Source organism: Gadus macrocephalus, chromosome 21 (assembly GCF_031168955.1).
Source record: "Gadus macrocephalus chromosome 21, ASM3116895v1".
In the NCBI taxonomy this organism is placed as follows: domain Eukaryota; kingdom Metazoa; phylum Chordata; class Actinopteri; order Gadiformes; family Gadidae; genus Gadus; species Gadus macrocephalus.
In genome coordinates this window covers 12,723,562-12,737,308 of record NC_082402.1, presented here as the reverse complement: position 1 = coordinate 12,737,308, position 13,747 = coordinate 12,723,562, and the positions used below count along the sequence as shown (strand labels likewise).

General features: G+C 46.9%; 1 protein-coding gene across 5 annotated transcripts in view; it reads left to right on the top strand.

Moving 5' to 3' along the window:
* The window catches only part of ryr3 (ryanodine receptor 3), a 109,439-nt gene that overhangs the window by 94,492 nt on the left and 1,200 nt on the right, over positions 1–13,747 (top strand). For 2 of the 5 annotated variants that reach the window (XM_060041699.1, XM_060041696.1), the window contains 21 exons: positions 416–430; positions 1,633–1,713; positions 2,387–2,475; positions 3,382–3,510; positions 4,045–4,149; positions 4,595–4,676; positions 5,419–6,689; positions 6,781–6,839; positions 6,945–7,104; positions 7,249–7,335; positions 7,704–7,916; positions 10,026–10,156; positions 10,325–10,367; positions 10,512–10,639; positions 11,237–11,297; positions 11,802–11,948; positions 12,124–12,258; positions 12,866–13,022; positions 13,111–13,175; positions 13,331–13,431; positions 13,545–13,596. In XM_060041699.1, the coding sequence (XP_059897682.1) occupies positions 416–430; positions 1,633–1,713; positions 2,387–2,475; positions 3,382–3,510; positions 4,045–4,149; positions 4,595–4,676; positions 5,419–6,689; positions 6,781–6,839; positions 6,945–7,104; positions 7,249–7,335; positions 7,704–7,916; positions 10,026–10,156; positions 10,325–10,367; positions 10,512–10,639; positions 11,237–11,297; positions 11,802–11,948; positions 12,124–12,258; positions 12,866–13,022; positions 13,111–13,175; positions 13,331–13,431; positions 13,545–13,596 (3,311 nt within the window). The remainder of the gene's footprint in view (positions 1–415; positions 431–1,632; positions 1,714–2,386; positions 2,476–3,381; positions 3,511–4,044; positions 4,150–4,594; positions 4,677–5,418; positions 6,690–6,780; positions 6,840–6,944; positions 7,105–7,248; positions 7,336–7,703; positions 7,917–10,025; positions 10,157–10,324; positions 10,368–10,511; positions 10,640–11,236; positions 11,298–11,801; positions 11,949–12,123; positions 12,259–12,865; positions 13,023–13,110; positions 13,176–13,330; positions 13,432–13,544; positions 13,597–13,747) is intronic. The other 3 variants (XM_060041700.1, XM_060041698.1, XM_060041697.1) reach the window with 2 other exon arrangements.

The following is a 13,747-nucleotide window of genomic DNA, read 5'->3' as shown; positions in this document are numbered from 1 at the left end:
CATGTAGGTGTATACGTGTGCCGTGCTAGACAGAATGTGTGGGCCGCGTCCCGACGGCAGCTCCTCTCCTCAGCGTGTCCGGCGGGAGAGGACGGTCGACCTCTCCCGGAATAAACCCTCTTCAAACCTGCTCCATTATATTGGAGCCGCGCGGCGGTGTTCTTCTGCAACATGACAATGTCTTCATACCCCTCTTATCCTCCTCTTATCCCCTTCCCGCCCTCTCTGGTATAACCCAATGTCCTCTTCTCTTTCTGCTCACCTCCGTTGTTGCCTGTCGGCCTGTCTGTCTGTCTGTCTGTCTGTCTGTCTGTCTGTCTGTCTGTCTGTCTGTCTGTCTGTCGGTGTGTCCGTATCCTCCCCATCATTTCCACAAAACTAAACAAAAACAAACAAAACACCTCATGGACGGCAGTCAGCACCAAGCGGGGTAAATAGTATGGTCCGGCTAGCCCGCCCCGGCTAGCAGCATGTTTCCGGCGTGGCTTACACGGCTGCCATCAGGGCACCCCCGTCTGCTTCTTACTCCATCAGCGCTACATCACACCCCCCGGCCTCCACCTCCACCCATCTCTTACTCACCTCCATCGCCCCAACCTCTCTCTCTCTCTCTCGCTCTCTCTCTCTCTCTCTCTCTCCCTCTGTCTCTCTCTCTCTCTGTCTCTGTCTCTGTTTCTCTCTCTCTCTCTCTCTCTCTCTCTCTCTCTCTCTCTCTCTCTCTCTCTCTCTCTCTCTCTCTCTCTCTCTCTCTCTCTCTCTCTCTCTCTCGCTCATTCTCCCCCCTCTCTCACTTGCTCTTTAGCTTGGGGTATATGCAAGCCAAGTGTTTCAGTGTGTGACACACTCCAGTGGATCTATTGCCTGTCCCATTGCGTGGTTACCGTTGCCATGTCTTTGTTGTTAGTGCAACATCTACTAACACAGCTCCCCAAGAGTCAGTGTGTGAGCTGTATCGATGCTGCCCTCAAGGGGGCGGTGGTGGCCTCAGCAAAGCTTGGTTTATTTGGGGGGGGGGGAGTTTTTCGGCTTGGCTTTGAACTTTTGAAGCAAAGTTATTTGTCAAAGCTGGTTTCTGTACAGTGTTTTGGAACTTTCACATGGTGGTGCTATGGTTTGCTTTTTGAGGGGTTGCTTTTTACGCACAATATATATAATAATAATAATAATACATTTCATGTATTATACATACATATGTTCAGGACTGCTATGGTTGATTTGAATAACAAAGTGAGCAACGTCATAAAGCCTGTGCTTTATGTACTTCTTTATTCTGAGTTAGTCGCTGGAAAGCCTGGAATGACATGTGAAAGTGATCTGTCCTATTGACCGCCTGTTTCAGTGCCCGCTCCCCAGCAGAGTGGATGTGGGAGCCATGTTTTTTATTTATTTCTGTTTTCATAAATCTGAGCTTTGGATTCAAGTGCTGAAATCTAAACCTGCCGTTTGTCCGGACTTTAGGCCTTTGAAACTGTGATTGAAAACCCCTTAAGAGATCTGTGCTCCTGCCTGCCTCATACGGAGGGCTTTCTAAGGGGCTCAGTTTCATGCTCCATTGTACTACGTGATCGTCTTTTGCCCATGTTGGACCGTTCCTGACCGGCCTCCTAAACGTCTCTTCTTCTCCCCACAAAGGATCGAAAGTGCTACAGAACGACGAGTTCACAAAGGATCTGTTCCGCTTTTTGCAGCTCATGTGTGAGGGGCACAATGGAGGTGAGACCCTGAACACAGAACATAATACCGCTCTGAATACCCATCCCTACTCACTCAATTTACTGTAAGGGTACATTAATTGGCCATCAACTGAAATTAGCTAATTATGTATTAAGCATTGTTATTTAGCATAAACATAGGGGTTAGATTTAGGGCTCCCCACTGACCCAAACCCTATTAAATTATGCATAAATCAATACCTTAGTCAACATGAACACCATTACATAAACATACATGAGTACCATTAGTAAAGGATTATTATAAAATGTGTTAACAGTTACTTAACTGTTAATCTGGAGTTTTATTTCTGCTTATTTCTGCATTAACTAAGTAACGTAATGGTTAATTAATGTACCTTTAATGTACAATACTGTTGATTGAAATTATGTTCTATTACCGGTGCTTTGCCGTTAATTGTATATTTTATCGTGTACTCATGTTTGATTAATGGTTCTTTATTGATATGTTTTATTATGTTATTTTATGATAAGGTGATCTTGAGTGTAATGAAATGGGCCATTAGATAAAAATAAATTATTATAGGTAATAATTTTTATTTAATTTATATTTTATTTTATAATTAGTTCTCCACTTCATTCATTTGCCAGCCAGAGCTGATTAAGTCAGACACTGAGCATTCCTCAGGGTTCTTCCTATGGTTTGTGCTTGTTAGATTTCCAGAATTTCCTAAGGACCCAGACGGGGAACACAACAACAGTCAACATCATTATCAGCACGGTGGACTACCTGCTCCGCCTGCAGGCATGTGGGACACACACACACACACACACACACACACACACACACACACACACACACACACACACACACACACACACACACACACACACACACACACACACACACACACACACACACACGCGCACACATGCATACATACATATGTATATGCATATTTATATCTATAGAGGAATCTATATATCTCTATAGATGTTGAATAAGTTAGGATCTGATATGGACCTCTTCTTAACTCCTGGCCGGCTCACCAAATGAAGAAATTAGGACAGTTGAGAGCAAGATGTAGTTTCCAAGATCGTGCTCGGTAAGAGGATGAAGTCTGGCAGGGAGGGGAATGGGAACAGGATAAAGGAGATTCCACATATATCTGTTCTATCAACTCCTCCAGAGTAGTGGGGGAAAGAGACGGATGAAAACAGGATGAAGGAGAAACATGGTGATTGCCTGATCAACTAACAGTGGGGGTCAGAGACAGGGCTCTGGCTGGGTCGGGGGAGAGGGCAGGGAAGGGGAGAGGGAAGGGGTGAGGGCAAAGCACTGATGTCTTCACAGTAACTCTGTGATCAGTCAACAGTGGGGGTCAGAGACAGGGCTCTGGCAGGAAGGTGGTGGAATCAGAACGAGGTGAAACCAGATCTAAATGTTTAGTGATTTATACATTCCTCTTTAATATCTATAGATCTTGGTAGGTATATATATAAAGATATCTATAGAGATCTATAGAGATAGACACACACACACACACACACACACACACACACACACACACACACACACACACACACACACACACACACACACACACACACGGCTGAATGTGTTCAATTTTGTATTCTGAGGTGTCACTTCAATCTCTTCATGTCTGTTCATGCTCCTCTGGTTTCCTGACACTGTGGTCCTGCACTGTAGGAATCCATCAGTGACTTCTACTGGTACTACTCTGGGAAGGACGTCATCGACGAGCCTGGGCAGGTCAACTTCTCCAAGGCCCTGGCCGTGGCCAAGCAGATCTTCAACTCCTTGACTGAATACATTCAGGTAGTGTTCCGCTCAAACATATAGCGTGAGGATACGACTCGGGTGGGGGAAATGAACGTGTGACAACAGATTAGGAGATAAGGAGATTAGGCGGTCGAACCCTTGAATCTAAATCACACTGTATTCACCATGTGCAGCTCGCAATCATTTGTGTGCATTCATTTCCGTACAAATACGATCATCATTTATTTATCATTCTCCCTATTGTCCATCAGACAAACAGAACAAAACAATCCCAATAAATGTAGGCTCTAATCGCAATTACAGCAAACTATTAACATAACAATCACAATCATACAGAGTGTGAAGAATTTCTAATATTTCATGGGTTTCTCATGTTTCATTTGAACAGCATCGGCAAAGTATTAATCAAATTAGCATTCACTTCCTATTTGCCCTTTCCTACCAGACCCCCCACTCCCAACCCGGCTGTATCATCTCCATCCTCAACATGATTACGCTGATTGTGTTCTCCTCCACGGCCACTTAACATGATTTGGTTCCTGTCCCCCCCCCCTCCCTCTCTCCCATCAGGGTCCCTGTATCGGGAACCAGCAGAGTCTGGCCCACAGCAGGCTCTGGGATGCGGTGGTGGGCTTCTTGCATGTCTTTGCCAACATGCAGATGAAGCTGTCGCAAGTAAGCTAGTGTGAACCTGTGCGTCCATTTTAGTTGACCCACCCCCTCTCGTGATCAGGACACACGTTTTTGTGTATTTTTGAATATCGTGTGACGTCTTCCATTGGGATCAAATGAAAAAACTTGAAAAATAAATTTTGTTATAGAGCCAGTGAGCCCAATGTTTACCTCGGACTACCTTGGATAAGGTAGTCTGACATCACCTGCGTTCAGCAGACTGGAACGGTCACATAGTGGGGAGAATGGCAAAAAACATAGTCCCAGTGATAAAATGGCATAGATTACTATGTTGACGATCATATAAGACAATTGACCATGTTTCAAAAAAAGAAAAAAGTGGTTTTGCGTTCACTGGCTTTGTAATGTCCTAATATCCAGTCCAAAAGAGTTAAATGTTGGAACAGAGCCACTTGTATTGTGATGAAGGAGCGTGATTCTCTTGCAGGACTCCAGTCAGATTGAGCTGTTGAAGGAGCTGATGGATTTGCAGAAGGACATGATTGTAATGATGCTGTCTCTGCTGGAAGGTGAGGGCTTACATCTGCTGCTGGAGGCCAACGATCCCAACGGGAATAATATTAACTAGCATTAATCAAATATAAAGGTTTCATCATTTAGATCTACAAGAAGAAGGCGAGAAAACAAAAATCAATCAATTATATTTTATTGATTCATTGTTTTGCACAAAAATTTAATACAAGTCGTTTTTTAACGACTAAAAAAAAAAGTCCTAAAAAACGGATAACAAATCAATAAATGTAAGTAATACAAGTTTAACATAATAAATTCGTCACCAAAATGTCACCTAAAAGGGTTGATACATGGTAGGTCCTGGTCCTCAGGAGCACTGAGGAGTCCAGAGCCAGAGGACCTGCAGGAACTGGAAGGAGCATCTATTAAAAGCCAATTTAAAGAGTATTCAGGCGCTGGTCCAAAAAAACAAAAAATTATCTTAAAACCAATTCTAAATCTGACAGACAACCAATACAACAGACTTAGCAACAGCTGAGAGGTAGGATGTTTTTGAGTACTTAAGGCTTCCTTGGGATGACCAGAAGCGAGATATCCACGGTGAAACCTGCTATTTATAGATGCATATGTCTCTTGGTACAACAGGTGGTGTGATGCCTACTACTTCAAATTAATTTTCAGTACTTTACTTTTCCAAACATTGAAAAAAAGAAAAGCAAAAACTTTTTAAAATCCTAGTTCAGTTTTTCTCTGTACTGACACACGACCTGCGTATCCTCCCTCCCTCCCCCCCCTCAGGTAACGTGGTGAACGGCACCATCGGCAAGCAGATGGTGGACACGCTGGTGGAGTCCTCGAACAACGTGGAGATGATCCTCAAGTTCTTCGACATGTTCCTCAAGCTCAAGGACCTGACCACCTCGGACAGCTTCAAGGAGTACGACCCCGACCGCAAGGGCATCATCTCCAAGAAGGAGTTCCAGAAGTCCATGGAGAGCCAGAAGCAGTACACGCAGTCGGAGATCGAGTTCCTGCTGTCCTGCGCCGAGGCCGACGAGAACGACATGTTCAACTACGAGGAGTTTGTGGAGCGCTTCCACGAGCCCGCCAAGGACATCGGCTTCAACGTGGCCGTGCTGCTCACCAACCTGTCGGAGCACATGCCGCACGACTCGCGGCTGGACGTCTTCATGGAGCTGGCGGAGAGCATGCTCAGCTACTTCGAGCCCTTCCTGGGGCGCATCGAGATCATGGGCAGCGCCAAGCGCATCGAGCGCGTGTACTTTGAGATCAGCGAGTCGAGCCGCGAGCAGTGGGAGAAGCCCCAGGTGAAGGAGTCCAAGCGCGACTTCATCTTCGACGTGGTCAACGAGGGCACGGAGAGTGAGAAGATGGAGATGTTTGTCAACTTCTGCGAGGACACCATCTTTGAGATGCAGCTGGCCTCGCAGATCTCGGAGCCCGACGTGCTGGAGCGGCCCGAGGAGGAGGAGGAGGACGACGACGCCCACAGCGTGATGGACGAGGAGGAGGGCGAGCAGGAGCCCGTGTCGGCCTTCACCACCGCCTGCCGCGCGCTCAAGAAGAACGTGGCGGGCGCCTTCCAGGCCGTGTCCCTGCGCAGCATGCGCAAGCGCTTCAAGAAGGTGAAGAAGCTGACGCTCAAGGAGATGATCGGCGGCTTCTTCTCCTTCTTCTGGATGCTCTTCACAGGCTTCTTCAAGGGCATCCACAGCCTGGTCTTCGGCTTCTTCCACCTCATCTGGGCCTCCATGTTCGGCGGGGGCCTGGTGGAGGGCGCCAAGAACATCAAGGTGACGGACATCCTGGGCAACATGCCCGACCCCACCCAGTTCGGTATCCACGGCGACGCAATGGAGGGGGACAAGGCGGAGACGGGCGAGACCTCGGCGGGCATAGACATGACGGTGGCGGCGCCGGTGGACAAGTCGGAGGTGGACATGATGATGGAGATGCTGAACCCGCCGCCGAAGAAGGAAGGGGGGAAGCACATAGAGCTGGGGCTGGGCGACGTGGCTGAGATCGCACCGGAGAACACCGAGAAAAAGGTAAGTGTGAGCGTCGCCCCGCCGCGAACGGTGTCGGGACACCTCAGAGCAGGGCGGGTGCAGTCGTTTCAATGGCCTTTGTGTTTTGCAGCTGTCCTCTGTCGCCGTCAGAACCACCGAGAAGCCAGACGCCGAATCGGAGAAGGCGGAGTGAGTAGCTCCGATGTTAGGGGGGCGGAGTCTGTCAGAACACCTGATGATGCATTGACCACGACTGAAACTGAACCTGAAACTGAAACGGTGTCCCCCGTACAGCACGGAGAACCAGGAGAAGGAGGACAAGCCAAAGGAGGAGGCCAAGGAGCCGGCGGCCGAGGAGAAGCCCAGTGCCACCCCGGGACCCCCCAAGGAGGAGTCGGCCTCCTTCATGTCCTGTGTCTTCGCCGTGCTGCAGGTGTATCTGACCAAGATGCTGGTGAGCATCTGTCCAGCATAGATGCCCAGAGTCAGCCGACGCTGTCGGCTGAGCCCTGGATGGTTACCCGTGACTGGTTCAGGTTTCAAAGAGCGCATGCATTCAGTTGTTTTGTCGTCAATGCAATGATCTTTCTCTCCGTAGAACTACCTGGCCCGAAACTTCTACAACCTCCGCTTCCTGGCGCTGTTCGTGTGCTTCGCCATCAACTTCATTCTCCTGTTCTACAAGGTGAAACCACAACTAGAAGAAGTTGTGTAACCCCGTTAACATGGGGGCTTTCAAAAGGATTACCAGAATTGTCTTCAGAAAATAGTGTCCTTGGACGAGTTTAGTTTAGTTGGATTCCTAATACTAGATACAATCTAACATAAATACAAGATAAGATGGTACTTTATTCATTCCATTCGGAAATGTTAGTGTCGCCGCAGAAAGGACCGGACAGTAGTAGAAACGATGAGAGTACAACCAAAACCTATAGAATATACAAGCCCTAAAAAGCCTTAACAGCTGTTTAGTGGAGCCTCTCCAATGTGGACGGTAGCACTGTCCCTGTCCTCGCCGTACTGCGTGTTAAACCATGAGGGGTCTCTCCCCAGGTGACCCCGGAGGTGGCGGAGGCCGACGAGGACGGGGACCCCTGGATGGGAAGCAGCAACAGCGAGGACGAGGACGACGAGAACACCCTGTTTGACATGGACGAGTTCGTCCTGCAGGAGACCACGGGCTACATGGCGCCCACGCTGCGCTTCATGGCCATCTTCCACACCCTCATCTCCCTGCTCTGCCTGGTGGGATACTACTACCTCAAGGTACTGTTACTACTACCATTACTGCTACCTCCAGGGACTGTTACTACTACCATTACTATTACTACTACCTCAAGGTACTGTTACTACTACCATTACTGCTACTACTACCTCCAGGGACTGTTACTACTACCATTACTATTACTACTACCTCAAGGTACTGTTACTACTACCATTACTATTACTACTACCTCCAGGTACTGTTACTACTACCATTACTATTACTACTACCTCCAGGTACTGTTACTATTACTACTACCTCAAGGTAGTTACTACTACCATTACTATTACTACTACCTCCATGTACTGTTACTACTACCATTACTATTACTACTACCTCCAGGTACTGTTACTATTACTACTACCTCAAGGTAGTTACTACTACCATTACTATTACTACTACCTCCACGTACTGTTACTACTACTACTACCTCAAGGTACTGTTACTACTACCATTACTATTACTACTACCTCCAGGGACTGTTACTACTACCTCCAGGTACTGTTACTACTACTACCTCAAGGTACTGTTACTACTATTACTACTACCTCCAGGTACTGTTACTACTACCATTACTACTACCTCCAGGTACTGTTACTACTACTACTACCTCAAGGTACTGTTACTACCACCATTACTACTACCTCCAGGTACTGTTACTACTACCATTACTACTACCTCCAGGTACTGTTACTACTACCATTACTACTACCTCCAGGTACTGTTACTACTACCATTACTACTACCTCCAGGTACTGTTACTACTACCATTACTACTACCTCCAGGTACTGTTACTACTACTACCTCAAGGTACTGTTACTACTATTACTACTACCTCCAGGTACTGTTACTACTACCATTACTACTACCTCCAGGTACTGTTACTACTACTACTACCTCAAGGTACTGTTACTACCATTACTACTACCTCCAGGTACTGTTACTACTACCTCCAGGTACTGTTACTACTACCATTACTACTACCTCCAGGTACTGTTACTACTACCATTACTACTACCTCCAGGTACTGTTACTACTACCATTACTACTACCTCCAGGTACTGTTACTACTACCATTACTACTACCTCCAGGTACTGTTACTACTGCCATTACTATTACTACTACCTCAAGGTACTGTTACTACTACTACTACCTCAAGGTACTGTTACTACTACTATTACTACTACTACTACCTCAAGGTAGTTAGTACTACCATTACTATTACTTCTACTACCTCAAGGTACTATTATTACTACCATTACTATTACTACTACCTCAAGGTAGTGTTACTACTACCATTACTACTACTACTACCTCAAGGTACTGTTACTACTACCATTACTACTACTACTACCTCAATGTACTATTACTACTACTGCTACCATTACTACTACAATTACTGTACTATTACTGTAAATATTACTATTACCTCAAGGCACTATTCCTGTTATTACTATTGCTGTTACTATTTCAACTACCTCAATGTACTAGTCCTGTTATCACTATTACTACTACCTGAATGTGAGGACCCCGGCCTATTACTGTTATTACTATTACCTGAGGTACCTGCTGCCCCAGACTATTACTGTTACTATAAATATGACTATTAATACTACCTGAAGGTACCTGCCACAGACTATTACATTTACTACTACTTGGACGACCGAAACACGTAACTTCCTTCAAAGTATGTTATCAAGGTGTTTTAAAGGACACTTGCAGTCTGGATGATGAACCTTGGTAGCCGTCTCCACTAACACATTCATTACCACCATAATGTGATGTTAGCCATCTGCCACAGAGCATTAAGCTCTGTTTAGTGCCCAACTAAACAGAACTATAACTCTGAAAAATGAATTGTCCAACATAATGAGACAAAAACAGTGTTTCCCAGCCAAGGTGTTAAAAAATATATTGGATGGAAGAATCAATTGAAGACTTCTTCCAAACAATCCCATCTTTGGTTCCCGTGCTAAAGAAATGAAAATCTGATATAAATCCTTGACCATGGGCCATAGATGGACCTCCCTAGCGCCCTGTGTATAGAGGCATGCAGCTCATCAGCTCATCCACATCCCTCCAAAGCTCCCCCTCTGTGTTGACATGCAGGTTCCTCTGGTGGTGTTCAAGAGGGAGAAGGAGATCGCTCGCAAGCTGGAGTTTGACGGCCTGTACATCACAGAGCAGCCCTCGGACGACGACATTAAGGGCCAGTGGGACCGGCTGGTCATCAACACCTCGTAAGTGTGTGTGTGCGTTCATAGCTTTAACTGCCTCGATACTTGTTATTCAAGTTTTGAAGCAAACTGGTCCATCCGGTATGAAAGGTATTTGCTGGTATTTTATTTCACATCTCAATGTTCAAAGAAACTTGATGTGGTTTTGACTTCCTTCCCAATCCTTGGCAGATCCTTCCCCAATAACTACTGGGACAAGTTCATCAAGCGCAAGGTCAGTCGGACCTTTATTATCCATGCATCACCATCATCATCACCATCGCCACAATACAATAAATCCCCGTTTTATCTAAAGCAGCCATGTGATGCTTGAGGGATGTTTAAACATGCCCCCCCCCCCCCCCCTGTGTGCTCACAGGTGATCAACAAGTACGGAGACATGTACGGAGCGGAGCGCATCGCCGAGCTGCTGGGCCTGGACAAGAGCGTGCTGGACTTCGACCCCACCATCGAGACGGTGGAGAAGGAGGCCTCCCTGGTGTCCTGGTGAGAGACCCCCCCCCCCCCCCACCCAGCCCCCAAATCACACCCAGCAACACCCACTAGACCCCGTGGGGTGGGAGCCATCAGCCTGCCAAGGTGCTGGGTGGGCACCTAGGTGGGATAGCTTTAGACCAACACTGCTGGATGTACAGAACAGAACTATAGGTTGACTCGGTCCACTCCACTGAAATGCACCAATGGTCTAAAATAAAGTAGGATGAGTCAATATGGACTCAAGTGGCCCTCTCAGCTGAAAGCAGGCTAAAGTGGGTGGTACCTGACTCTGGCAGCTTTGGTTACCAGGTAAAACTAATAAACCATTGTGGCTGCACGCCACATATCGGATTGTAGGAAGCGTATAAGCAATAGGGAAACTGCTATACAACCCTGATGTTAAATAAAGATATTTTTTGTTATAGTGGGCGCGACTAGTTCAAACAGGGTGGTTGGTTTTCCTTTAAAAAAAATGTCTGAGCTCAATAAATATTCTCCCAACCAGGTTTTTAAAATGCATTATGACATAATCAGAGTACGTGCATAGTTTGTTTTGGTGTATAAAATAAACATGCTTGCATTTATTTAGTGTTTTCTGACCCACAGGCTGAGCTCCATCGATACCAAGTACTACATCTGGAAGATGGGAGTGGTGTTGACCGACAACGTAAGCCAATAGCACAGCCTCTGCTTCTGTTAGTCATCTTTATTTTTTTTATTAGGACACAAAAAGCCAGTAAGAAACCAAAAACCATAGCAATACAAACAAATTAATAATAATGTAATGGTAATGAGATTTCTATATCAATGTGCCCCATTTCAAATAAAACATTGCACACAGTAAACACAGACCCAAGAATTAAAAGTTGGATCGAGTAGGTAATGGCTTCTAGAAGTGTGTCTTTAACAATACAGACAGAGGCCAGCAGTGGGACAGCTCCCACTTCATTTAAAGAGCACACTAACCTAACTGTGGACTCATTGAGTCCGACATTTGACAAAATAGTTACAGCATAAATATATAAAACTTTATCACCAATGCCCAAGCATATACTAGTCCCATGTCTGTGGAAGTCCTCCAGTCGATCCAGGATTAATCTTCACCTGCCGTGAGTGATGAGCACCAGTGGGACAGTGAACCGAGTTCTGATGCGTCTCTCTCTCTGGACAGTACTTCCTGTATCTGATCTGGTACACTGTCATGTCCATCTTCGGACACTTCAACAACTTCTTCTTCGCGGCCCATCTGCTGGACATCGCCATGGGCTTCAAGACGCTGCGCACCATCCTGTCCTCCGTCACGCACAACGGCAAGCAGGCAAGTGTCCGGCCACCAGTGGGGGACACAGGGCCCGTGGCCCTGGTCATTTTAAGACTAGCTTCCCACTTATCACTGCCGGGGACAACCATTGGACCCTGTGGTTAGTGTGTGGTCAGCCTGTATCTGGTCAGCCTGTGTGTGGTCAGCCTGTGGTAACCCCCTCTCCCCCCAGCTGGTGCTGACGGTGGGCCTGCTGGCTGTGATCGTGTACCTCTACACCGTGGTGGCCTTCAACTTCTTCAGGAAGTTCTACAACAAGAGCGAGGATGAGGACGAGCCCGACATGAAGTGTGACGACATGATGACCGTAAGACCCCCTCCTCCCCCAGAGTCCATCTTACGGCTCGTGTTTGACACGTGAAAGAGAGGATCTTGGCCTGGTCAATTCTCATATCTTGCGACTCACTGTGATTCATGTTAGTCACACGTCAGTGTTATAATAAGCGGCCCCCTTAATCCTTCGGTCACTGGGATCACACGGCCAATGAATGAGTCAAATACAAGCCTTTGCCCTGGATAGGTGTTGTGCATGTGTGATTGACGGCTCAGCAAGGATAATCATTTGACTCTTCTCATATATAGAAACAATAAGTCAAAGGAGACCAACCATCTCAAAGTGTCCCATGGCAGGTTAAACCTGCACTATGTATGTTTTCCCAGTAGCAGCCTCTAGTGGCTGGAGTGGCTGCTACAGTTATACCTTATTCATTTAACACCTTTACTATTAGATTTTTCTACGGTGTGGGAGGGGGGTGGGCAAAAGTGGACCAGAATAAACAGAGAACAGATCCCTGGACGGATTGACCTGTGGACGTCTGTCCTAGTTCAGATATGAATGGAGTGGAATGGAGCTCCAGTAGAAAGGTGACACAGCGCATGTCTCCCCTGCACTGACGCTGCGTTCCTTGTGGCAGTGTTACTTGTTCCACTTGTACGCGGGTGTGAGAGCCGGCGGCGGCATCGGTGACGAGCTGGAGGACCCGGCCGGTGACCCCTACGAACTCTACCGTGTGCTCTTCGACATCACCTTCTTCTTCTTCATCATCGTCATCCTGCTGGCCATCATCCAGGGTAGGTGGCAGCGGTGGGAGGAACACCCACTGTACAGGGGGAACGGAAGGATGGTGCTGAAGCTAACGGTGACTTACCGTCCCCACAGGTCTGATCATCGACGCCTTCGGCGAGCTGAGAGACCAGCAGGAGCAGGTGAAAGAAGACATGGAGGTAAGAGAAGGGCTTCCGACACCACATGGTGTCCGTGTTCACCACAAAATGTTAAAGTATTCATTTCTGGGTATACGGTAAACAACACTATATCTTTTTTTGTTTAAAGATAACAAATCACTGTTGGCGTTTTATCATTGCGTTTTCTTTCCTAGACAAAATGCTTCATCTGCTGCATCGGCAACGACTACTTTGACCGCGTACCTCATGGGTTCGAGACCCACACTTTACAAGAACACAACCTCGCCAACTACCTGTGAGTACACGCAGGACGTGCACTCAGCCACAAACACGGGGGAAGCCCCAGTGATGTGTACACAACTCATGTTGCCATGACATGATTAACGCATGTCTTTTTTTGCAATGCAGGTTTTTCCTGATGTACCTGATTAACAAGGACGAGACTGAACACACAGGCCAGGTACTGCACCTCACATCGCCTCCATTCAGTCCTACCACAGTCCCACCTCGCCCCAGCTGCTCCCACTGCAGCAGGGAGACTGGTCATCTCCAACCCCACCTCTTTAGGAGCGCTGGGGGAAGTGGATGTAAAAGCGGCTCATGCGTTCAGG